The sequence below is a fragment of the Oryctolagus cuniculus genome, chromosome 16 (genome assembly GCF_051225735.1).
Source record: "Oryctolagus cuniculus isolate XC-2025 breed Fujian yellow rabbit chromosome 16, ASM5122573v1, whole genome shotgun sequence".
Taxonomy (NCBI): Eukaryota; Metazoa; Chordata; class Mammalia; order Lagomorpha; family Leporidae; genus Oryctolagus; species Oryctolagus cuniculus.
The window spans coordinates 74,001,341-74,024,615 of NC_142882.1; the positions used below are offsets into that span (position 1 = coordinate 74,001,341).

Genomic DNA, 23,275 nt, shown 5'->3' on the forward strand with positions numbered 1-23,275 from the left:
ATCAGAATGGATTCTTTTTGACTGACGCATAATTGTATACATTATGGGAATCAGTGTGCTGGTTTGATACACATATATGGTAAATAATAATCAAATGACAGCAGTGAGCAGCTCCTTAAACATGCACGATCGTGTAGGGAAACTCCCAGCACCTCTCACTGGACAGCCACATTGCGACTTTGCGGCCTGGTCTCTGATAAAGCAAAGCAGCTAGGAGCACAGGCTCTCGAGCCAGGTGCACCTGGCTTTAAATCCGGTGCTGCCACTCACTGCTGCGTGATGGTAGTGTTGGTGTTGGCAGCGTTGCTGTTGCTGTGACACAGTAAGGAGCTTGTGGTTGGAGGGGATGGCGGAGGTGATGGTGGCATAGTGGTGGTGATGCTGGTGCCAGTGGTGAGGGCAGCAGTGATGAGGGAGGCTCTAAGGAGCACCAGGGGTGGTGGTGGAGGTGGGCTTCTCAGGAATTCTGTAGAGCATCCAGGAGACAACCAGCGAGGTGATGGATATATATAGGAGGAGGGTCTGTTGAGACTGTCAGGGCCAACAGCCCCACTTACGGTACTTTCTTGTTCACTGTTTTCATTCTGGATTATTAGTTTTGTAATGAGTTTCACAGGCAAGGTTGTGAATGGCAGTGGGTAGGAAGTCTTGCTACACCTTGCCTCAGGGTAACCCAACCCACTCCCTGCTGGCTTCCACCAGCACTGTGGCAGCTTCATTCCCAAACCTGCCCTTCAGCCCTGCGTGTGGTGATCTGGGCTCACAGCATTCCCAGCAGGGTAGGAGAGGGCTGGGCGGGGCCTTCCCATCCCTGCAACAGGGCTAATTCTGAAAAATGCAAAATTTGGCTTTGCTGCTGCCTCTCGACCTGTGCCAAGATTTTAACTCTAAGGAAACCTGCCTTCGAAAACAAAATTCTGAGCCTGTTCAGAAATGACCGTTGACACAGAGGCACCGCGCTTCCTCCTTTCTCTCTTGGGGTGCAGGGCTTAGCGCTGGTGTGTGGAATGTCATCCTGGAGACCAAAATGCTTTCAGCTTTCAAAATTCAAAAAACATCCTTTTCTAAGTTTGTTTTTCTCGAATCCGTCTGCCTAGCAGCCTTCTTGCACCCACCTCCACATTTCTCAGTTAATCACCAGAGTGTTCACTGACAGGCCACATGGCTCTGTAGTTACTTGCTTTGAAAATAAAGCCGTAATAGTTTTTATGAAAATTGGGTAAATATGCCTGCGATGCTATTTCGGTTACCAGTCCCAACAAGGCAATTACTCATGGCGGCTGTCCAGCGTAGCCTCGTAGACTTTCAAGTCTTCCCAGTGTCATTTTCTTTACACAGCACTTAGCGTAGCTTTCCTTCTCCCAAGCTGCTGCAGGCCAGACCATTGGTAACAGCACATTGGGATGCATCCAGGTCACTGGGGAGAGAGGCTGGAGGGGCTGAGCAAAGCCGTCCCCAAAACCTGAGGGGACGAGCCAGAATGTGTCCTGTCACGTGTTGGTCCGTGCCTTATGGTGACTGGCATTCGTTCTCCCAGGCAGCTGGTGGCTCCGGCTCCCTTCACATGTTCTTTTCCATCCCCCACTTTTTTTTTTGTCCCTAATTCCTCCTTGAGGGGAAAGGAAAAAGTATGACCATTGTGTGGGTAGTTAACGCTGTGCCAAGTCTTCTGTTAAGGGTAGGGTGAAATAATGTCTGGGAGAGTTTGTCTTACAGTGTGTTTGACTGTTGTACCGAGGTTGGGTTTAATAATTGGGTTCAGCATAGACATATACAAGGTACATTTATATTCTATAGTTAAATCTCAGAATAACCTTGAGATGTTGGGAATACTTGCTTCTATGGTTGTTAAGAACTTTTATGTATTTAATCTATTTAAAAGACAAAGAGAGGGGCCAGTGCTGTGGCGTAGTAGGGTAAGCCTCTTTCTGCTGCGCCAATATCCCATATGGGTGCCAGTTCGAGTCTCGGCTGCTCCCTTTCCATTCCAGCTCTCTGCTAATGGCCTGGGAAAGCAGTGGAAGATGGCCCCTGCTCCCATGTGGGGGACCCAGAGGAAGCTCCTGGCTCCTGGCTTCAGATCAGCCCAGCTCTGGCTGATGTGGCCATTTGGGGAGTGAACCAGCAAATGCAAGATCTTTCTTTCTGTCTCCCCGTCTCTGTCTGTAACTCTACCTCTCAAATAAAATAATAATAATAAAAAAGGCAAAGAGAGGGAGGGAGACAGAGAGTGGGAGAGGTCAATCTTCCATCTGCTGATTCACTTCCCAAATTCATACTAGAGCTGAGGCTGGGCCAGGCCAAAGCCAGGAGCCCAGAAGTCTACCCAGGTCTCCCATGTGGGTGACAGAGACCCATGTGCTTGAGTGGTCACCTGCTGCCTCCCCAAGTGTATATTAACATGGTATTTGAAGTGGAGCCGGCACTCCAACCTAGGCACTCAATACAGGATTCCAGCACCTAGAGCCAGGAAGTCAATCCAGGTCTTCACTTGGGTGCCAGGAACCCAACTATTTCAGTCGTCTCTGCTGCCTCCTGGAGCCTGCATTAGCAGGAAGCTGGAGTCAGGAGCCAGCGATAGGTATCGGAGCCAGGTACTGCAGTGTAGGACGTGGGCATCCTAACCAGCATCTTAACCTCCAGGCCAAGTGCCTACCCCATGATTGCGATCATTCTTCTCTGATTTTACTCTTTGGCTTTTCTGTTCTATGCTGCAGTTGAGGATTATCTCCAGTCCCAGTTCAATAGTGCTCCTTCTATAGCTGATTCCTTATCTAATTGTCTTTGTCATTTCTAAGTGTGTGGTGTGAATGGGAGAGCACATATATACTAAATGCCCATGAATTGCTGGGCTCATTGTAGCCTGTTTTTTTTTTATTTCTCATGTGCTACTAATTATATAAACACACACACACACACCTAACCAAGTTCAGCATCTTCTACACATGCCCCATTATTTTGAGCACTTCTGTATAAAATTATTTGGCGTCTTCCCTATACATACAGTGTAATTAATGGAAAGTAGCACAAAAGGCTAAATGTCATAATTAAAGATTACAGGAAGTGTTGCTCCGTTGTCTACGTTAAATACTAAATTTAGGCTGTCAGAGCTGGCTGCTGGCCTTTTGTGTGTGTAGTTGTTTTGCCAAGTGGTTTTGCTTTCATTTGGTTGACTGTTGCTGCTGCTTTTATTCTCCTGATACAGGAAGTAGTAACTCTGATTATATGAAGCTGTTGGCTTTCTAAGACACTTTTGCAGGCTCCATCTGCACGTGTCTTCTGTCGCACGGGTCTTAGGTATTGTATTGTGTATGTGCTTCCTGCAACCATTTAAGCATTGACGGAAACGATTAGCATGTCGGTGCAGCTCCGATAGAGAAAGGTTCACCCAGAAACATGCTCCCCTCCCCGGGCGGCCTCTCGGTCCTGTAGGATGCTGTGCGTCTCTAGCACATGGTGTCTGTCGCAAGCAGTTTCATGAAGGACCGAGTGAGTTTGGGGTTCAGAATGGAGTGCATTGCACTTTCATTTCTGGATATGCATTTGAACGAGGCTTCCATCAGCCAGGGACTGGAAATAGTTCTGACGGCTGCCTCATCCGAACACAGCCAGCCAAAAGTCTCATGTTCGTTTGGTCTGAGCAGATGTTCATGTAACAGAGAAGATAGTTCGTCCTGACTTCTATGGGTGCTGTAGGGTTAAGCATTTTCAACTGACTTGTAGACTTCAAAATAATTTGAAGAACTCACTTCCATCCTCTGCCCTCAGTTTCGCCTTTGTAATCCAGCCCTGGGGAGAGTGGTCCGGCCTGTAGAAGTCACATCCAGGACCGCACTTGCAAGGACGGATGGGGGTGTGATTTGGCCTCTGTGATCTTTTCAAGTCTCCCTCGGCCTCTTCACATCTCCAGTGTGTAACATCCATTGTAAGAAACAAACGCCGTACCTGACAGGTGTATTTTACTTGCTGTGTAGACTTGTTTAGCTTAGGTTGGTCCAAAAACTCTTTCTTGCTTCAAGACTTGCCCCTTGATAATGTTCTAAAATTGATTGGGATGAAGTCTGTACAACTCTGTGAATACATTATAAACTGTTCAGTTACACATTTTTAAAACGGCTAATCCTCCGCCTTGCGGCGCCGGCACACCGGGTTCTAGTCCCGGTCGGGGCGCCGGATTCTGTCCCGGTTGCCCCTCTTCCAGGCCAGCTCTCTGCTGTGGCCAGGGAGTGCAGTGGAGGATGGCCCAAGTGCTTGGGCCCTGCACACCATGGGAGACCAGGATAAGTACCTGGCTCCTGCCATTGGATCAGCGCAATGCGCCGGCCGCAGCGCGCCGGCCGCGGCGGTCATTGGAGGGTGAACCAACGGCAAAGGAAGTCCTTTCTCTCTGTCTCTCTCTCTCACTGTCCACTCTGCCTATCAAAAAATAATAATAATAAAAAAATTAAAACGGGTGAGTTGTACAGTGTGTGACTTCTCTCTGTTAAGCTGATATGTGTGTGTATGTGCAGGTGTGTACACACACAAGATTTCCCTTTGTTCTGATATTTCATAAAAAATCCCGTGTGCTCACTACCAGTTTTGCTTGTGGTTTTATAAACCTTTTCATGTTCTTCGTCGAGCCTTTCAATTTCCGAGCTAAAGAGCTCTAATTTATTCAGTTTAACCTTACATATATTATTAGCCAACAAGTACACATTTAGCAACTCTCTTGAGCTGCAGCAACCAAATTGTTGGAAGGACATTGGCAATGGCAGGAAGAGAGAAGCGGCTGTCACAGGAATGAATGATAAATTAAAATAGTGATTGGAACTGCAGCCATTCTGTCGTGGAGCGCAGTAACTTTAACTGTGATGGTGGCCACAGGGAGCCAACGAGTGAGTCCCTGCTAATGGCCCAGCAGGGAAGGGGTGGAAAAGGAGTGAGCGGTTTACATTACGATAGGGGTGTCTACGAGCTGCTCAAGTGTGGTTCTGAGGGGAGGTCGGTCCAGAGACGGAAGGGATGATAACCGTGGTGCTGTCAAGGGCATCTCAAGGCTTGAGGGCAGGCCTGGGGCAGCTGGACACGGCCGGCTGAGAGCAGACATGTCCTGGCCCAGCCTAGTGTTGATTGATGAAAAGGAAACACAATGAGAAGATAATTGAGCAAACCAGGAGGCCTGGGCAAGTGTCACAGAAGCTAAAAATGAGTCTTTGGAGCCAATCAGAACCTTAGCTGAAAATACGCCTGATTTGCCTACCATCAGAGTTGGACATTCTCTGGGGAATAAAACCACGTGACTGTGTGTGTGTGTGTGTGTATATATATATATATATAAATGCTATGACTGGCAGATCTGTTGAAAAGAGGACGTCTTTGACAGCCACGTGGTCGCTCACTTCCAAAATACACAATGTGCATGCATGCACGCATCTTTTCCAGGGTGCTCAGGGCTCTATAAAAAATCATGAGCATCTAGAGTACAGACGTTGTTCCGATGGTCTCATTAGTCCTAATGCTGTCCTTTGTAGTATTTCCCTGTGCAGGCAAAGACTGCAGCCTAGGATCACCTATTGCATTTAGTTGTCATGCATTAGAGAGACAAAAAAAAAAAGTGTATGATGAACCAAAATGGGGCAAAATGTTAAATACTGATGCATCTGGGTACAGGAGTGTTTTCCCCTATGTGGCCCTGTCTTGTGAGACTGGAACCCTTGCCAACTTGACAGCAGCCCTAGAAGCATCCTTCTGGTTCTTCAAGAAGCCAAGCCATTCCCACCTTTGAGCCTCTGTATCCCGCTCCCTCTTCTGAGCTGCCCATGGCTGGCTCCTTCCTGTCATTCAGCTTTCAGTTGAAATGTCACTTCCCAGAGAAGACATCCTGCTAGCTGAAGTGATGACCCCGTCACTCTCAAACCCTTCCTTTTAATTATGTGCCTGCACCAATCTGGTTATTTTGTCTGTCATGTTCACTGGTGTATCCACAGCACCCAAACTAGCACCTGGCACTTGATAGGTGTTCAGACACTGTTTGTTCACTGAACGACTCATCTAAATATCCAGAAATGTGGAGTCGTTAGAAATGGCAGCGGAGTTAGAGTGGCTGACATCAAAAATGCTGAAACATGACACGTGCAGACAAGGATGAGAAGGGAAGCCTTCCACGCTGTTGCTAGGGACGTAAATTGGTACAGCCAGTTTAGAAAGCAGTATGGAAGCTCCTTAAGAAATTACAAATGTAAATACTGTATGATCTGGAAGTCCTGCCAGGAATATACCCAAAGGAAACGGGACTGGCTGCTGACATCTGCACTGAAATGTTTGTCGCAGTGCTTTGACGATGGCGAAGAGCTGAAATGGCTTACATGTCCATCAGCTGATGAGCGGATAGAGAACACGTACAGAGATGTAATGGAAATACTACTAAAGCGTACAAAGGATGAGATCCTGCCATTTGCCACACCATGGATGGAACTGGTGGTCACTATGTTAAGCATAATAAACCAAGCACAGAATGGGAAATACCACGTGATCTTTTTCATATACGGAATCTAAGGAGATCGTTCTCCTGGATGTTGAGAGTAGATTAATGATTACCAGAGGTTGTGGGAGGAGAAGAGAAAGAGAGAGACGAGGAGAGGTTAGTTCTGAGTTACAGTTAGATGGGAAAAATAAGTTCTGGTGATCATAGACAATAACCTACCATATAGTTCAAAAAAACCAGAAAGATTTTGAGTGTTTTCATCACAAACAAATCATTTGAGGATGTAGATGGACTTATCCTGATTTGAACATTCTACAGTGTTTGTGTATCAAACAAGCACATCAAGTGTACTCTAAAAATATGTGTGATTTGTATGTGCCAATTGAAAATGATTAAATGATCTCAGTGCCATGTGGGTGTGCTTTTTGCAAGAAAATGCTTCAGATCTCAAACCAGGGACATAGGTGCAGAGAAGCCCTTGGACCTGTGTTGGAATATTGCTGAATGAATGCACACTTGTCTACTTCAGTTCAATATTAAATGTTCAGGACATATAAAATCTTTTGTACATCCTACACTGTAATTACAATTTTTGATTATGAATGTGTATATAAATTATATTTAAGAATATCTCTGGGGACGGCGCCACGGCTCAATAGGCTAATCCTCCACCTGTGGCGCCAGCACACTGGGTTCTAGTCCCAGTTGGGGCGCCAGGTTCTGTCCTGGTCACTTCTCTTCCTGTCCAGCTCTCTGCTGTGGCCCGGGAGTGCAGTGGAGGATGGCCCAAGTTCTTGGGCCCTGCACCCGCATGGGAGACCAGGAGAAGAACCTGGCTCCTGGCTTTGGATCAGCGCGGTGCGCTGCCATTGAGGGGTGAACCAATGGAAAAGGAAGACCTTTCTCTCTCTCTCTCTCTCTCTCTCTCTCTCTTTCTCTCTCTCTCTCTCCCTCTCTCTCACTGTCCACTCTGCCTATCATATATCTGTAAGATATAGATATACAGCAATCCTATTTATGTAAATAACTTAAGTATAAAAAAAGAGAATATTTCGGGGCCGGCGCTGTGGCGCAGCGGGTTAAGCCCTGGCCTGAAGTGCTGGCATCCCATTCGGGATCCAGCTGCTCTACTTCTGATCCAGCTCTCTACTATGGCCTGGGAAAGCAGTAGAAGATGGTTTAAGTCCTTGGGCCCCTGCATCTGCGTGGGAGACCCGGAAGAAGCTCCTGGCCCTGGCTTCGGATCAGTGCAGCTCCGGCCATTGCAGCCAATTGGGGAGTGAACTAGCGGATGAAAGACCTCTCTCTCTCTCTCTCTCTCTCTCTCTCTCTCTCTCTGCCTCTCCTCTCTCTCTGTAACTCTGACTTTTGAATAAATAAATAAATCTTAAAAAAAGAGAATATATGAAAATATTAAATTTTAGTGGAATGGAATTATGATTGCTTTTTACTTTTTGTGCTTTCCAAACTTTCTATATCTATTATTTTTCTAATTTTAAAAGTATTCATTAAAATTAAAAAATACATTTTTATGAGGTTTCAGTATGTTGTATGGTGTCCAATCAGGGTAAATGTTATCTTCTCAAGCAGTCAACATGTCTGTTTGGAGAAGAATATCCAAAGTCCTGTCTTCTACTTTTGTTTTTTTAAATAGATGTAGAATTATTAATATAAGATAATATATGTAAAAATAAGCAATAAGTGGCAAAACTAATACAGGATTTATGATTAAATATTAATGAGTCTCAATGCAGTATGGAGTTAGAAGGACTTTTGTTGAACTTGGCATGGCTTAATGAAGCTTTTTTTTTTTTTTTTTTGACAGGCAGAGTGGACAGTGAGAGAGAGAGACAGAGAGAAAGGTCTTCCTTTGCTGTTGGTTCACCCTCCAATGGCCGCCGCGGCCAGCGCGCCGCAGCCAGCGCACTACGGCCGGCGCACCGCACTGATCCGATGGCAGGAGCCAGGTGCTTCTCCTGGTCTCCCATGGGGTGCAGGGCCCAAGCACCTGGGCCATCCTCCACTGCACTCCCTGGCCACAGCAGAGAGCTGGCCTGGAAGAGGGGCAACCGGGACAGAATCTAGAATCCAGCACCCCGACCGGGACTAGAACCCGGTGTGCCGGTGCCGCAAGGCCTAGTGAGCCGCGGCGCCGGCGGCTTAATGAAGCTTTAAGAGAAGTCATGGACACTGCTCTGGGGTTTGAAAAGCAAGCAGAGGCAAAGGTCTCTCTGAGTGGAAAGCCCGTGTCTGGGGATAGTGGGAAGTGCGCTGGGAGAGCTGAGAGAGGAGGTCCTTCAAATCAGGCAGAGAGGCTGAGACGAGAAGAAGGGGAACCAGTGCAGGTTCTGACGGCTGGGTGTTCAGGAAGATCACTCTGCAGGGGACGAGCTGGCCGTGAGGAGGAGTCATGCCAGCCTCCATCTGCCGGTCATGGCAGACTCCAAAATCAATCACAGCTCTGCTCTGCCCTGATCCAGCCTTAGAACCGTCTTTACCCGGCTCTCCAGTCAGCCATTACTAATCGATCCAGGGTGGTTATGGAACTTGATTGCCTCCTTCTGTGTGTGGCACACTAGAGAAGTGACCTCCAGGAAGAGGAAGCCAGGAGAGGAGGGAAGACCCGAGGATGAGGACTTGATGTTAGTAATTCTGAGGCTGTGAGATGGATAAGTATCTTGCCATGTTTCTTTTGTATTTGTAGATTTGTGTTTTAATTAGGTCCAGACAAAGAGATGTTTGTGAGACCTCCTTGTTCAGTTGTTACAGGAATATTTTTGCTTTCTCTTTTTGGTTTGTTTCATTGGTATGTAGTTTCAAGGCACTTGCCTTTGAAAAAAAAAACGCTTCTAAAATATTGAATACACTTTGAAAACAGTGCCTCCAACAAATATGTCCCCAAAAGGCTCTCACCTGCGTTTAATCTGCCAAGATTGGGCGCACCTGCTCTGTCCACTTGTGGGCGTTGTCAGAGTATGTTCAGCCACTATTTGGGGTTTGAAACAAAAAAAAAGGTTTGTTTTCTGTTATTTTTCTAAAAGCAGCTTTTAGGTTGCAAAATAGCGAACACGCTTAGAAATAAAATCAAATTGTCTCGTCTTTGGTGGCGGGAAGCTGTGACTCTGTCAGTGTGTGGGCTGCCAGCAGGACAGTGTTTATCTCAGCTGCATGAAGCTGCAAAATAAAGCTAGCAAAGCCAAAAGGCCTTCCCACAAATAACCTAACAAAAGGGAAAACGTAAGTCCAGGGCGGACATTGTGGCTTTGACATACAAATTTTATTTCTGTTCACCTGACTGGCTCAAGATTCATCTCCCAAACCCTCAAATTCCAGGCCTGGTTGCTGGGACCAGGGGCAGTTGAGTGTTTTACCTGATGGCTTTGTTTCTCCCCTCCCTCCCTTCCTGCTGTACCCGCGGCACACGATGAAGAGCTTACAAGACCCAGTGAAGAAACTGGTCGAGAAAGAAGAGAAGAGGAAGGTTGCCCAGCAGGACAGTGTAGAAGCACCCATGCAGGAGTCGAGCCAGTAAGTCCCAGGCTGTCCCTCCTGGCAGAGGGCAGCCCTGTGTGGAACTGGGGTCTTGGGCACTGAGTGACTGACTGTCTTCCTCATCGCAAAGTTGTACGCACGTCGAGGCCAAACTGCCTGAGCACGGGTACCTGCAAGCCTGGGCCTCGCTTAGCCCAACAGAAGACCCCCATCGGGGGTCCTTGTGAGAAGCTGACTGGGGCAAGGCGGGCCAGTGTGCACACATGGCCTGGCTCTCTGTCTGTGGTCGCAGCCCCAGCCTTGAGCCCCTGCCTGCTCCTCTGTCCCCTTCTCACAAGGTGCTGCCCTGGACAGTACACCCCCTGGTTTTTTCCCTCGGAGGAGCGGATGCCCTGTGTCACGTGGCGCGTCGAGGTGAGAATCTGCAGAACGGTCGCGTTTTGACACCGTTTTTTGTTCTGCTGAGACTTTGTTTTCTCTGTGAAGCAGAGAGCGCGGCTTCCAGGGCAGGAAGTGGCAGCTCCGTCTCCATGTCTGGCCTCTCTTTGATCAGAAAAGGCACCTCCCAGCATTTGGAACATGAAGATGAACCTTTCAGCGTGTGCGGTGCACGCTTCCTAATCTCGCCCTGCAAGGGGCAGGTTCAAATGTGCATCTGTGTGGTTTTCTATGGAGACGGAATAGCCTGCAGAAGGTGGTTAACGCTGGAACTGGCTGACATTGGAGAGCAAAATCAAGGCCCTTGCCTCTGCCTGCTACCCCTCTTCCACACGAAACGTTCGGATGAGAATCTTAGGAGGAGACAGGCTTATTTGCACTGTCTTTGTAAAGGAAACCTCAGATGTATTTTTGTCCCACGGGAATATGTTCTGCCAACACAGGTGCTTTTTCATTTGAAAGCAAACCCTAGAAAATGTCCTTGGTGGTGAATGAAGGCAGTTTTTCTGTTTCCACGATGGAGCGGATTATGGAATCTGATCCATATCAGCGCAGAAGGTGTTCACAGAACACGGTTAACCTATTGCTGAAAATGGTAATAGGGCTTAGCTGGCATTCACTGCAGACCAGCCGCATGCTGGCACAATGCTAGGTGCTCATGCATGCCACTCTTGCCCCAGTAACCCTCAGTGTGTTGCAGGCTGGCACTTCCCCCTTGTGCAGCTGACGGAGGGGAGGCTGGGGGCTGGTAACGGCCTGCCCACCACGCTTGTGCAGTAGGTGGTGGGCCTGGAGTGAGTTCTAGCACTTTCTTTTCAGCACGTGGGTTAATGCATTCAAGACAAAGCGTTCGCCTTTGCTCAAAGAGAACTACTCAGAATTCTCTCGGGTCATCTGAACTAAATTGTTTCCTGTTGTATTTTATTATGCCATCTTTAAAGATTCCAAAAGCATAACCCAGCAGTGATTTAAAATTTCTATGAATGTTTAACAAGAACTGTGTTCAGAAAGAGCAGGCACAGATGAAGCCTGGTGGCAGGGGGAAGGTTCAGAGGTACCCAACGAGATTCAGGGTGATGTGGCTTTTTCTTTAAGGATAGGGCAGTAGACAGGTAGGCCAGATTGGAGGGGGGCCCCACTGTCCTGCTCCTGTCCCTGTAACATCAGGAATCCGAATTCATTGACGCTTGGCCGCTGGTGTATTACCGTACGGCCTGTCTTTGTTGTCCCTAATGACCCATCTAGATTCTCACAGAATGTGTGCCTCACGATGAAGCCAACTCGAGATGTCAAGAATCTATGGAATGGGCCAGAAAGCCAGAAAATGTGTTTCCCCAGCCTGTACATGACTGTATGGTGACCTTTCTGCCTGTGTGTGTGTGTGTGTGTGTGTGTATGTTGTGTTGTTGCTGTAACTGAAGAACTACATCTTTATTAGCTGTATATCATAAACTTTGTCACTTGCAGAACTTGATAATTAAACTTTTTTCTTTCCAGATTAATTTCATTAGAGGACGAAAACCAGCGCACGGACTCCCCTGGTTTTCAGAGTGAGTTTGGATTTTTATTTGGTGTTGCCTTGGAAGGCTTCTTCCTGCCCCGCCGCCGACTCCCTTTCTTCGTGGACAGACACCCCCCACCCCTCGGGCCTTTATGCTTTTAGTGGAGAAGAGGCAGGTTAATGTGCTGCCTGTCGTGTCACGTTTACGTGTTCACTTATCAATCAGGTCAAACCACTGGCACTGCCGAGGGGCCGGGCGAGGGAACTTCAGAAAACAGTCACTTCCGCAGCGGGGCTTTCGAGAAGCAGGCACGTGAGAGAGCTGGCAGCAAACCGGGCCACGGCAGACGGCAGAGTCCCGGCTGTTACCTGTACTACTTCCAATAGTCAGACGGTCTTGGGAAGATTGCGTTAGTGCATTGGGGGAGCTGGGTTTTGGGAGCTTCTTGAGTGCTGGTCGTTGTTAGGGAGACGGGGATGGGACAGCCCAGGCACTGCTCCGCCGGGTCCTCCGTGCCTCAGGTGAGCCGCACCTAATGTGGTAGGGAAAGGGCTCAGGTCCCGGTGAAGGGCACACCCACCGGCGCTCTCTACACCTGCCATGGCTGCCAGATTTTCCTGGCTCCACTTCTCACGCAGGAACAGAGCACACGGTGGTAAACTGTGATGAACTGAACCGATGTGATTGATGCTGAGCCTTTACCCGGGACTGGAGGTGAAAGGGGAGATGCAGGGGACAGTGTGCAGGTGTTAGGAAGAGAAGTGACATCACCATAGCCCTCCCATTCAGCTGCCCTCCCCGAGGCCCGTCTGCCTCTGCCTGCCGCTCCCTTTGCCCTGGTGGCCCTTCCGGGGGCCAGGGCTCGGCCGAGCAGACCCTGGGGCTCCCCTCCGCCCCATTCGTCTTCCGGCTCTGCCAACCCCTTGCTTCACCTGCTTTACTCGTCTCCCCTATCACACCTTCATTGGCTTCGTTCCTGTCGGCCTTTCAGCAGAAAACAAAAACGCTTACTTTTTGGGGTCTGACGCTTGGCTTCCTGTCCCCCATTCACACGTGTCTGCCTTCACCCATGGACTTGCTCAGCAGATGTCCACTGACAGCAGCCTTGGTGCCAGGCGCAGCACTGGGCTCTGGGCAGACACACTCAGACCCTCCCGGTCAAGAGGGGCAGCAGATGGTAGCCTAACGACGACACAAGTCATCAGGCAACTCCTGCTTTGGGGAGAGCAACAAAGGAGGAGCTGCACGGGCTCTGGGCACGTGGGCAGGTGCCCCACTTGTTTGAGGAGATAAGGGAACAAGCTAAGGCAAGTGCTAGTGCATGACTTGTCCGAGCAGAAGAAAGAGCCAAGGCACAGGCTATGGGGGCGGAGGACCAGGTGAGGCTCAGAGGGATGATGTTCTAGAACAGGAGCAGGCAGCGAGAAGCTGGAGAAGGTGGAGAGGCTGGGCCTGATCTCACTGGGCCATGGGAGAGCTCTCCGTCTACCCTGATCCAAGCCCTCCGCCCTTACTGTTCCTCACTGAACCAACAGTGAGCATCACTCATGTATGAGTCAGGGTCATTAAATATAAAACTTCTAGATCTGTGGGAAATTAGCAACTCTACTTTATTATATATGCATACAAATTACAAATCTGTATACATTACATATTCATACAATATTTAAGAATGCAGGGGAATCAAATTTTCTCTTTCCTTGTACCATATAGTCAGCTGTGGCATTTGACATTTACAATCTCAAACTATTATGCAATCACCTTATATTATATGCACATAGAATGGAACCTATTATAATGAAGTGTCATCTGTCTCTTATTCTGTGACCCACAGAAAGCCCCATGGACACAGATCAAGTCTAATGCTGTTTTACTGCATAGATGTGCACTTTAGAGCAGCTTATGGTTCACAGAAAAATTGGATGCAAATAACAGATTTTCCACGGAGCCCTTGCCCCATCATGTGCATAGCCTTTCTTTTTTGACAGGCAGAGTGGACAGTGAGAGAGAGAGAAAGGTCTTCCTTTGCCGTTGGTTCACCCTCCAGTGGCCGCCGCAGCCGGCGCGCTGCGGCCGGCGCACCGCGCTGATCCGAAGGCAGGAGCCAGGTGCTTCTCCTGGTCTCCCATGGGGTGCAGGGCCCAAGCATTTGGGTCATCCTCCACTGCACTCCCGGGCCACAGCAGAGAGCTGGCCTGGAAGAGGGGCAACCGGGACAGAATCCGGCGCCCCGACCGGGACTAGAACCTGGTGTGCCGGCGCTGCAGGTGGAGGATTAGCCTAGTGAGCCGCGGCGCCGGACAGTGCACAGCCTTTCTATCAACGTCGTACACCTGTGCGGTGTATTTGTTTTAATCAGTGAGCCTACATTGATACATCATTATCACCCAAGTTCATAATTTACATTAGGACTCAGTCTTGGCATTGTACATTTTGTGGGTGTCACATCTGAATAAGCTACCATTGTACCAGCATGCAAGATAACTTGTGCTGCCCAAGACGTCCCCTGTGTTCCACCTGGTCATTCCCCACCCCCCCGAAACTCTGGGCAACCGGCAGTGGTTTACCATCTTGTAGAGTTGCTGTTGCAGTGTGAAGTGATGCACAGATGCCCAATGCGTGTTTGCACCTGTGAGGTTGGTAGCCTCTGCTGATTATTTAACTTAGAGACCTGCCTTTCCGTTTTAGCCAGGCGATATGGCTAACACTCACCAGCATCAGGTCATTGTCAGTTGCTTAAGTCCCACATTTCTCCATGGTAGGAGAATGGTTAGAATGGTGTCATAGAATTGTGAGTCACCTCCCCAACAAAGCCAGCATTTAGGGCTGTTAACTCAGCATTCACTGAGAGCCAGTAGCTAAGTAAAATGGAATCTGAGGACCCCTGCTTCTACACGGATGAGTTCGTGGGTATGTTTCTTCCTAAAGCTATGCATTTGCCTTACACTGCAATGGCGTATGCGCATGCCCACTACCCTGAGCTGGTGATGATAACATGTTATGTTACAGCTGAAGATGGAAAAGACGTTTTCTCTGCCTTAGACAGAAGTGCAATGCATAGTGCATGTTCAGGTAAGCTAGATGAAGGAAAACTACTCAAATTTCATAATTTGACTCGAATGTCATACAGAATGAAAGCCTGACTCACACTGCTTTTCTTTTCCCTTCCCCTGAAGGGCCCATAGATGGACTACTAGACATGAAATCTGAGGAAGGCGGTAAGATTCGTGTATTTCTTCAGTTTTATAATTTTGTTCCTTTTTTACATGCAATAAAATGTAATGTTCATGTTTTAAATAGCTTTTCATTTCTAAGGGAATTGTGGTTAGGTGACAGTCTTCATTAATGACCTTAAATATGCACAAGCCAAATGAGTACATCTGGGTCTCTCATCATCACGTTAATTAATTTCATCATGTGTAAACCATTAAAGCTAAAAGTTCTGTCAAAGGACACACACTGTAGTAAGAGGGAAGACCTGGCTTTCAGAAGCAGACAGACATGGGTTTGGATACTGGTTCTATCGTAAATGGCCCGTGTGGCCTTGTCATTTGCTTTATACATAAGCTCTCTAAGCCTAAACTCTTCTCATTTGTAAAATGGAACCAACAGCAAGAGCCTGACTAATTTCAGGACTAGAGAACCCTGTATGTAAAGGTGTTCCATGGTCTCTGCCCCAGAGTCTCTCTCCGGAGGATCATAAGATGAGACAGAAGGGCTGGACAAGCAATGCAGGTGGTTCAGTACTTCCATGCAGCCTTAGTTAAATGCAGCAGGAACTTGGCTGGCCAAGTCCCACATCCAAGTTCTGAGACCCAGAATTACAGCGTAATCCCCCAAAGAGAACTCAGAGGCTTGGATTTCATGGGATGTGGATAGAGTTAAGTGATCCCAAGAACCTGAGTACTTTCAGTCTCATCTTAGCCTTCGTTCTCCGCCCTACCAAGCGTTTTCATTTTAATGATTTGCCACAAGTCCAAAATACTCTTGAGCCAAACTCATGCCCATCCCTGGCCCCAGGGACAGGAGGTGCAGTGTGCCCTGCTCTCACAGATTTCTACAGGACTAGCGATTAGCCAGGGTCTTCCTGTGGGCCAGCCAGGGCGAACTGGCTTCATCCTGAGCTCCATGTGGCTTTCATTCAGCGAGCATGAGAGGAAGAAAGTCTCTGGGAAGGGGGCTGGGGACGACACTGGTTGAATCTTTTCGTTTGTTTGTTTTAAGATTTTTTATTCACTTTGAAAGTCAGAGTTACACAGAGAGGAGAGGCAGAGTGGGGGGGGGGGGGGTCTTCCATCTGCTGGTTCACTCCCCAGATGGCTGCAATGGTCAGAGCTGTGCCTATCAAAGCCAGGGTCCTCTGGGTCTCCCACGCTGGTGCAGGGACCCAAGGACTTGGCCATCTTCTACTGCTTTCCCAGGCCATAGCAGAGAGCTGGAAGTGGAGCAGCTGGGACACAAATTGGTGCCCATATGGGATGCTGGTACTGCAGGTGGTGGCTTTACCCACTACACCACAGTGCCGGCTCCTGATTGGATCACTTGAAAAATGGAAATGTACCACCTCTCGGCACCCAGACTCAGGAGCAGTCATATAAACAGGAAGGAGAAATGTTCTTTCCTTATTAATCTCTGAGGCAGGCAGCTGCATGTGCAATATTTCTTGAATGTCTGTGCGTATTTTATCAACGTGGCTGGCCGTCACCCCGGTACTGAAGTGAAGAACAAGCAGTAAACGCAGATTTCCATAGGTGGCCTCCATCTTTGTAAAGACATTTTAATCTGAGCTTGAGAATAGAATATTTTGATGAAATAAAGGCACTTTTTATTAAATTATTTTCAGAAGATGAAATATTTTAATCTTACCAAAAACGTCATACAGACAATAATATAACAAGCCCTGGGTTCTTACTTACCACTCAGTTCCAGCAAGTCCTAACATTTAATAAATGCATTTAAATCAGACACAGACTTCAACTTACTTTGGTAGGAGGACTGTTATTTCTCCTATTCCTAACATCTTGTTTCTGTCTTTTGCATTTTGCTTTTATCAGCACCCTTTTTAATTATTTTAACGAGTTTAATTTTTGAGTAGGTGGTATATTCGCATTAGTTCAAGAACCCAATGACTGAACAAATGCGTAAACATTTGCCTTTCCTGTTCCCTGCCCCCTCCAATTCCAACATCACCAACCCTATTGTGACTCCAGTGTTTCTTTCCGTAGATACAGCAAACCTGAGTCTCAGGTCTTCTTCTTAGCTTTGGGCTTGGATTGCCTTAACTTGGTAGCAATGGCACAATGCTAACCTAAGAGCCATGCATTTGTTCATGGAATTAAATCAGAAATGCTACTCACCTGAGCGCCCTGGAATGCCAAGATACACTGGGGTAGCACTGATAACTTTGTTTCTCTCAGAAAGCTTTCATTGGCTTATCATTATGGTGCCTGTTAGCTGTGTAGAATAGCAGCTCATACCCTTTTGTGAGCACTCGTTTTACTTCCAAAGGTACACGTTTGAAAGTGCTCTTCATTAAATTCTGTACACGTTGCCCAGCAGAAAACGCACTACATCCAAATCTCCGCCGTTGGATGTAGTGCCAGGCAGTTCTCCCTTCCCTGTGCCACCGCCAGCCCACACACGGGTTCTTCAGGCACCGGTGGTGCGCCCCACTGCTGCCTCTCCTTTGTGCCATAAGCCCACAGGTGGCATCAGCTGAGACAGCCTCAGGGCCATGAGTGTAAGCAGACGCTCTTGGTGACGGAGAACTTGTGATGACTGACGAACACTGATGAACTTGTCGGCTTCAGAATGCGTGCCTTTTGGAAAACTGCTGTAGTAAGATGTTGGTTATAATACACAAGAAAGTACACCAGGAGGAAAAGAGCTGAATCCAGGGGCGGCTGGTTTCACAGGACTGTCAGAGCCAGCTCACTCCCATGGGAGTTCTGCGAGCCGAGGCATGGCGAAACTCAGATATGGTGGTTCCAAGACAGCAGCGACCATTCTAGAACAAAGAGCCATGGCTTGGCGAAGCACTGAGTCAGTGTCCCAGTAAAATCGCTTTCTCCCACTAAGTAGATAATGTAAGGGAAGACCAGTATTTGGCCACAATTTATAAAAATGTCCTAAATGATGAAAACACCTAGTAACATTCAGAGACACATGAAGCTGGCTGTGCAATCGCCTTGGGACCGCGTGTGACGATCTGCCATCAGTCCTTGAGTTGCAGCGTGTAGAAGTCTTTGTGTTCCTTACAGCTGGACCAAGAAAAAGCAAAGGGAGTTGGATGAAGCCAGCTTACCTAAATCTTACAATTGGGACTTGCCCAAAATACCCCACTGTGGGACAAGGGCACCTGAGCCAAGCCAAAAAGAAAAAAGAAAAAAAAAAAGTAATTGTCCATGTCTTGCTGCTGCTGCTATTCGTCCAGCTATCATTTCTGGAATTGTGGGTCTCAGCTCTGGCCACGTGGCAGAATGTCAGTGGCTCCCACAGGCCCGGGCAAGAGCCTGCAGCCCCCAGCAGTATGTGCTGCTCTCTCTCGTGCTCCGGCTCATGCAGAGCTGTGTCCCACGTGCCGCAGGGATTGGGCATGGGACAGGTTCCCTGTGGCAGGTCTGAAGCTCCTTACCTTTCCTGAGAAACCTCCCCACTTCCCTGCCCTCTGCAGGCTTCTGACCCCTCTGAGGAGTGATGATACATTCTGAAATCCGATGCTGCCCCTCCTGGAGTGCCCAGTGCTCAGTGGTATTCTATCCAGATTGACCCCAAAAAGACTTCCGTCAGGGTCCTGTGGACCCTGAGCCCTGGCTCGGGTTCCCTGCCTCTTGTCAGGCTGCTTGGTTGCCCAGGGGTAGCACTGAGATGGGTGCCAGGCCTGGGGATCGTCAACAAGCACCTGTCTAGTACTCCTGGCCATCAGCGTTGTTGGTTTATTGTTTTGTTTTCAGAGTTGGCAGGGGTGGTTCCCCCATCTGTTCTTATTATAGTCATTTCGTTTTGAACCAGAGGGAGTTTTTAGAAACCGTGTTCTCGAATGCTAAGCAAGTACGGGTTCTCACTGGAGCCTCCTCTGATGGCTGTGTTTCTTGTTCAACATCTTGGTAAGGTGGTTTCCTATCCCTCTGTCCCCATGCAGTCTTTGGGCGACAAGAGGCTAGGGCTGGTGTTGGGGGGACTTTTCATCTGTGTTGCAAATGTGCAGCCTTTCAGATTAGTCATAAGTGGAGAGCGGGGAGCAGGGAGCAAACCAGAGAGTGGCGTCTTCCTGTTTCACACGCACCCGAAGGTGGGTGAGGTGACAGTTATCTGTTTGTTTTCCTGTGCTCTCGCTGTGGGTCTGCGCAGTTAGGTTTCCACCCTCTGTGTTCCTCATTTATGCTGAGGTCATGAAACTCGGTGTGATTTCAAAACCGTTACCTGAGCGAGCTGTCGCAGCTGCCCCTGCATTGGGCCTTCACGCACATGGAGCTCAGTGGTCCGTGCTCGCTCAGGGATGGGCACCTTGGCCGCAGTGCTGTGGTGGAGGCTTCCGCCGCGAAGACGTTGGCAAGGTTTGCATGCGAGGTCCCGAGCAGACCCATGAGTCAGTGCAGGGTGCCACAGAGAGCGCGCGCCTTGGTCTGAGAGGCAGGTCACCCGTAGCCCAGCAGTTCCGCCTGTGGCCATTCATCTGGGTGTCTGAAAAATGAATTAGAGAGCACAGCTTTTTGGTTGAAATACAGGTAGGTAGGTAGGTAGATCTAGATAGATCTTCTACCCAGCAGGTCCCCAGACGGGAAGGCAACAGCGCATGTTCAGCCAGGGCAAGCAGGGGAGTCTTGCTGGATCCTGGGCTTCTCAGCGGGCACTGTTGCCGGGTTACCGAAATGCTTGCGTCAGAGTTTAAAGGGTGTCGTTTTACTCGGTGGTCATAGGGAGCCATTGAAGGTTTTTGAGTCAGGAATTACTTTCACAATGGACCCAGCAAACCACCACGCAGGAGGGTGCTTCTGTGGAGTGCCAGCCTCCTGGCCAATGGGCAAACCTTAAAGGACCCCCTAGACAGGAAGCTGTCATCCAAGTTCAAGAAGAACTTAGAATCAGAGATAGAGGTTTGAGAATCTTGCAAGGTGAGGTTGGAACCGTGAGAACAGATAAGATCTTGGATAGAAAGTGCAGGAAAGGGAGATGGGATGTTTCGGGGCAAATCCTGGAGGCCACCAGACCTAGGAAGAGGCAGTGGGGAAGGCAGTTTGAAGGAGGTGGAGGCCTCCTGGGGACCCGCCGGGAGGCCAGCATTTCCAGAGCGAGGCAGTGGTGCACAAACGCGCACGTGGCCAACGTCCAAGAAGGGAGAGTTGGACTTGGTCAGGAGGACCTCGCTGGTCACCCTCCAGGGAGCCGTTTCAGTGCAGGATGGGGACAGGAGCCTCATCCAGGCAGCTGACAAAAGGTCGAGACAGTGTGTGGCATGGGAGGAGGAAGACAGCGGGAAGGGCAGACAGCGGGGCCCTGCAGCAGTCCCCCGAGGCCAGGGGACGGGAAGCCCTGAAGAATCCGAGAGGTGAATGGTGGTGGGAAGAGAGGAGGCTCCCGGAAGGAGGGGGAGGGCCCAGAGAGGGCTGATCTTCCAGGGAAGGGGGAGTGCGTGGCGGGTCATGGAGTTGGAGACAGAGAGGCGAGAATGTGGCTACGTCATGTCTGCTGGCTTTTATTTTTATAGTAACGCCTGTGGTCGGGTTATCTAACGTGAAAGCAAACATGGAGACTCGCGAGCCTGGGAGAGAGGGAAGGGGCTTGGAGGAGCTCTGTGGGTTTGGCACCTGAGCGCTCCCCCACCTTTGCTCATCCTTTAAGATAAAAACAGGATGGGGCGCCATGACCCAGCGGCGGCACTTGCTCACCCACGTGGGAGGAAGCTCTCCCTCCTGTTGTGTGGCGCTCACGCAGCTGCTCTCAAAGGCCTTATCATCTTGCTGCCTGCGTCCCCGTGTTTTTTCTCAGTTGGGGGGAATTATTTTCAAAGAAAATGATAGCATGATTCTCCCAAGCCAACTGACTGCTGCTGTTTCTCAAGTCTCGACTTGTCCGACTACAGACCTAAACCTGTCCTTTTCTACTTGTAATTAAGTTTTTCTTACAAGTTATGTGTAGTAATTTCAAGCATCTTAATTATCAGTGCAATAATTGGGAGGTTTCCATGTTTTATGGTTCAAGTCAGTGCCAGTTTCACTGCTTTTAGCTAAGTAATAAGTTCTCTTGAAAGGAAAAATACTCACTGTGCAGCCTGCTTTAACTGTTAAATAACCAGAGTGCTAAATGATAGGTCAGATTTAATGGTAGACTGCAGTATAGTCCAAGTTTGTGTCCAGAACTGGCTGTAGATAATATCATTATTCTTAACACCCATAGTTTCATTTCTATTGCAGGAATAGGATAGAGTATTGGGAATATTTTGGTTGCAAGTGTTAGAAACCCTTCTCTCTCTCTCTCTCTCTCTATATATATATATATATAGAGAGAGAGAGAGAGAGAAAGTACTGGTCCATGTAACTGAGTGTGACAGCTTCAGGCAAGGCTGGATCCAGGAGCTTAGGCAGTGTTGTCAGGAATCTCCCTATTTCTTCAGCCTGTTGCCTTCCACCTATTGGCTTTGTTATCATAGGAAGCCTCAAATCTGCATCTTCAGGGCTTGGAATCCCACAGACAGAAAGAGGTTCCATCCAGTTTGCACGTATGAAACCGAGAGGCTCCTCCAGCTTGTGCCTGTCCTGGAGCCAGTCACCATGCCTGCGACGTGGCGGCCTCGGCCAGCCTGTCAGGCATCTGCATGGGGGAGGGGTGACAAGGCCTCTTATGAGCTGTTGTGCAGGATCTGGTGGAGAAGCTGAGAACCGGAGGAGGAGGGAGGAGATGGTGAAGTCACTGTAAATACCACAGCTCCAGCCCCACCGAGCACAAAGGCAGGACTCCGCAGCCCCGATCATTTCTAGAGGGCTCGGTGTCACGTTTGTCACTTGTCGTTGCTAATGTAGCGATGCTGGTCCCTGGACGGGCATCTAGCTGACAGCCGGCCCCCTTGGGCAGAGGGCCGTGTCGAGTGAACGTAGAAGGAGTGTGTCATCCCCCAGGCCGGTTTCGAGTCACCCTCGATTTGAAGTGGTTCCAATTTAATGGGCTTGGCTCAGTAATCATCTGGTTTCAGTTGGGTCAGAGAGAAAACCAATGAAAGGGTTGGGGCATTCCAGTCCCCTCGGAAGTAGGAAGTGCAGAGACTGGTGAAGTTGGCCCGTGTACAGAGGGCAATGCCGCGAGACAGGAGGAAGGGACGCACGTGTCGACTTCAGCACCTGCCCTCGCTTGCGGACGGGGCTGGCGGCCTGGCCCTGCCCACCCTGGCCCCACGCAGGCCTCCTGTGGGGGCAGCGCCGCCTCAGAAGCCTGCTGAAAATGCCCTTCTCCCACCCTCGCACCTGCCCCAGCCACAGGCCCTGTCTCAGGGAGAACGTTTTGATAACACAAACAATAACAGTGCTTAAATGAGACGGCTGGCTGATGAAAGCCAAGTTGTGTCCCTACTTCTCAAACCAGCGGCAGGAAGGAGGACTGGACCCCTCCTCTCCCGGACCTGTAGCCAAGCTCAGCAAGTTCAGAAATCCCCTTCGTCTTTAGATCTTCACGGAAAGTGGGCTTGGGACTAGGTCCAGGGAAGCCAGCCCAGGGCGCTGTGCCTGAGAGAGAAAGCAAGGCTTCGCTTCCTCGCTGGCTCCTGATGCTTCCACCGACAGAGCTGGGCTGGAGCTGCAGTGCCTCGCAGAGAGATGCAGGTTGTGATTTTCCCCTCCTCTGTGTGACTTACAACAAAGCGGCTGCTGTGTCCAGGGGATGCTTAGGTGTCAGCGCAACGCCACAGTTAATGAACCCGTCCGTTCCCATTCTCCACCTAGGACCAAGTGTGGCTTTCTGATGGTGCTGCCGCCCTCCCCCGGTCAGGATCTGGCCGGCGCTCACTCGCGAGGATGATCCTCTTCTCTCACACCCAGGCGTTATTCCTTTCGGTCTTCCTGACCACACTCAGGGCCGGTGTGATGAATGTGACCTTAGCAGTGAGAAAACAGATGCCGGGCAGTTATGGATCCTGCCAAAGTCACAGGGCAAGGAAGTGGGGCGCGGGGCCCCTTCCACCTCCCAGAGCTGCGGGCAAGGAAGTGGGGCCCGGGCTCCTTCCACCTCCCAGAGCTGCGGGCAAGGAAGTGGGGCCCGGGCTCCTTCCACCTCCCAGAGCTGCGGGCAAGGAAGTGGGGCGCGGGGCTCCCTTCCACCTCCCAGAGCTGTGGCCCAGCAGCGCCCCCCTGGGGGGTTCCTGGATTTGCTTTCCCTGCCGGTCCGTCTC

General features: G+C 49.4%; 1 protein-coding gene across 6 annotated transcripts in view; it reads left to right on the forward strand.

Moving 5' to 3' along the window:
• The window catches only part of ICA1 (islet cell autoantigen 1), a 155,825-nt gene that overhangs the window by 118,112 nt on the left and 14,438 nt on the right, over positions 1-23,275 (forward strand). For all 6 annotated transcript variants that reach the window (XM_008261686.5, XM_089315687.1, XM_051853319.3 and 3 more), the window contains exons 9-12: positions 9,897-9,994; positions 11,894-11,946; positions 14,908-14,970; positions 15,075-15,116. In XM_008261686.5, the coding sequence (XP_008259908.1) occupies positions 9,897-9,994; positions 11,894-11,946; positions 14,908-14,970; positions 15,075-15,116 (256 nt within the window). The remainder of the gene's footprint in view (positions 1-9,896; positions 9,995-11,893; positions 11,947-14,907; positions 14,971-15,074; positions 15,117-23,275) is intronic.